Here is a 428-nt window from a genome sequence, read left to right on the forward strand (position 1 = left end):
CAGTGTTTGTGTCGGTGGTGAACCCCTACCAATATGAGGACCCCCAGGATGTCTTCAGCCGGGAACCGTTCATCCTGAGGGTCTCAGTGCCCCGTAGCAGTAAGTGGAGGGATGAGTGGCCCCAGGTGGTGGCATGGGGTGGCCGTGGGGCTGACGTCCCTCTCCCTTGGCAGAGGCAGAGGAGTTTGTGCTGGTGCCGCTGCACTCAGCCCCGCACGACGCCGTCACCGAGATCGACGCGCTCTACGATGTCTACCTGGCCATCGTCAGCAAGTGGGGGACCGATGTGAGTGCCACTGCCACTGGGGGTGGGCACTGGGCCCTGGGGACCGTTCGACCCATGCTGGGTCCCTGCTTCAGGGCTGGGGTGCAAGGGAGGCGGGATGGAGACCCTGCTCCTGGCCCGTCCCCTGCCATGGTGGCAACCC

The 428-nt window shown here is 65.2% G+C and overlaps 1 protein-coding gene across 1 annotated transcript in view; it reads left to right on the forward strand.

The window, feature by feature from the left end:
• The window catches only part of LOC104165338 (deoxyribonuclease-1-like 2), a 3810-nt gene that overhangs the window by 2157 nt on the left and 1225 nt on the right, over positions 1–428 (forward strand). The window contains 2 exon segments of the mRNA XM_009704932.1: positions 25–99; positions 174–286. Of these exon segments, the coding sequence (XP_009703234.1) occupies positions 25–99; positions 174–286 (188 nt within the window).

The sequence above is a fragment of the Cariama cristata genome, unplaced genomic scaffold (genome assembly GCF_000690535.1).
Source record: "Cariama cristata isolate BGI_N322 unplaced genomic scaffold, ASM69053v1 scaffold25887, whole genome shotgun sequence".
Lineage (NCBI taxonomy): Eukaryota > Metazoa > Chordata > Aves > Cariamiformes > Cariamidae > Cariama > Cariama cristata.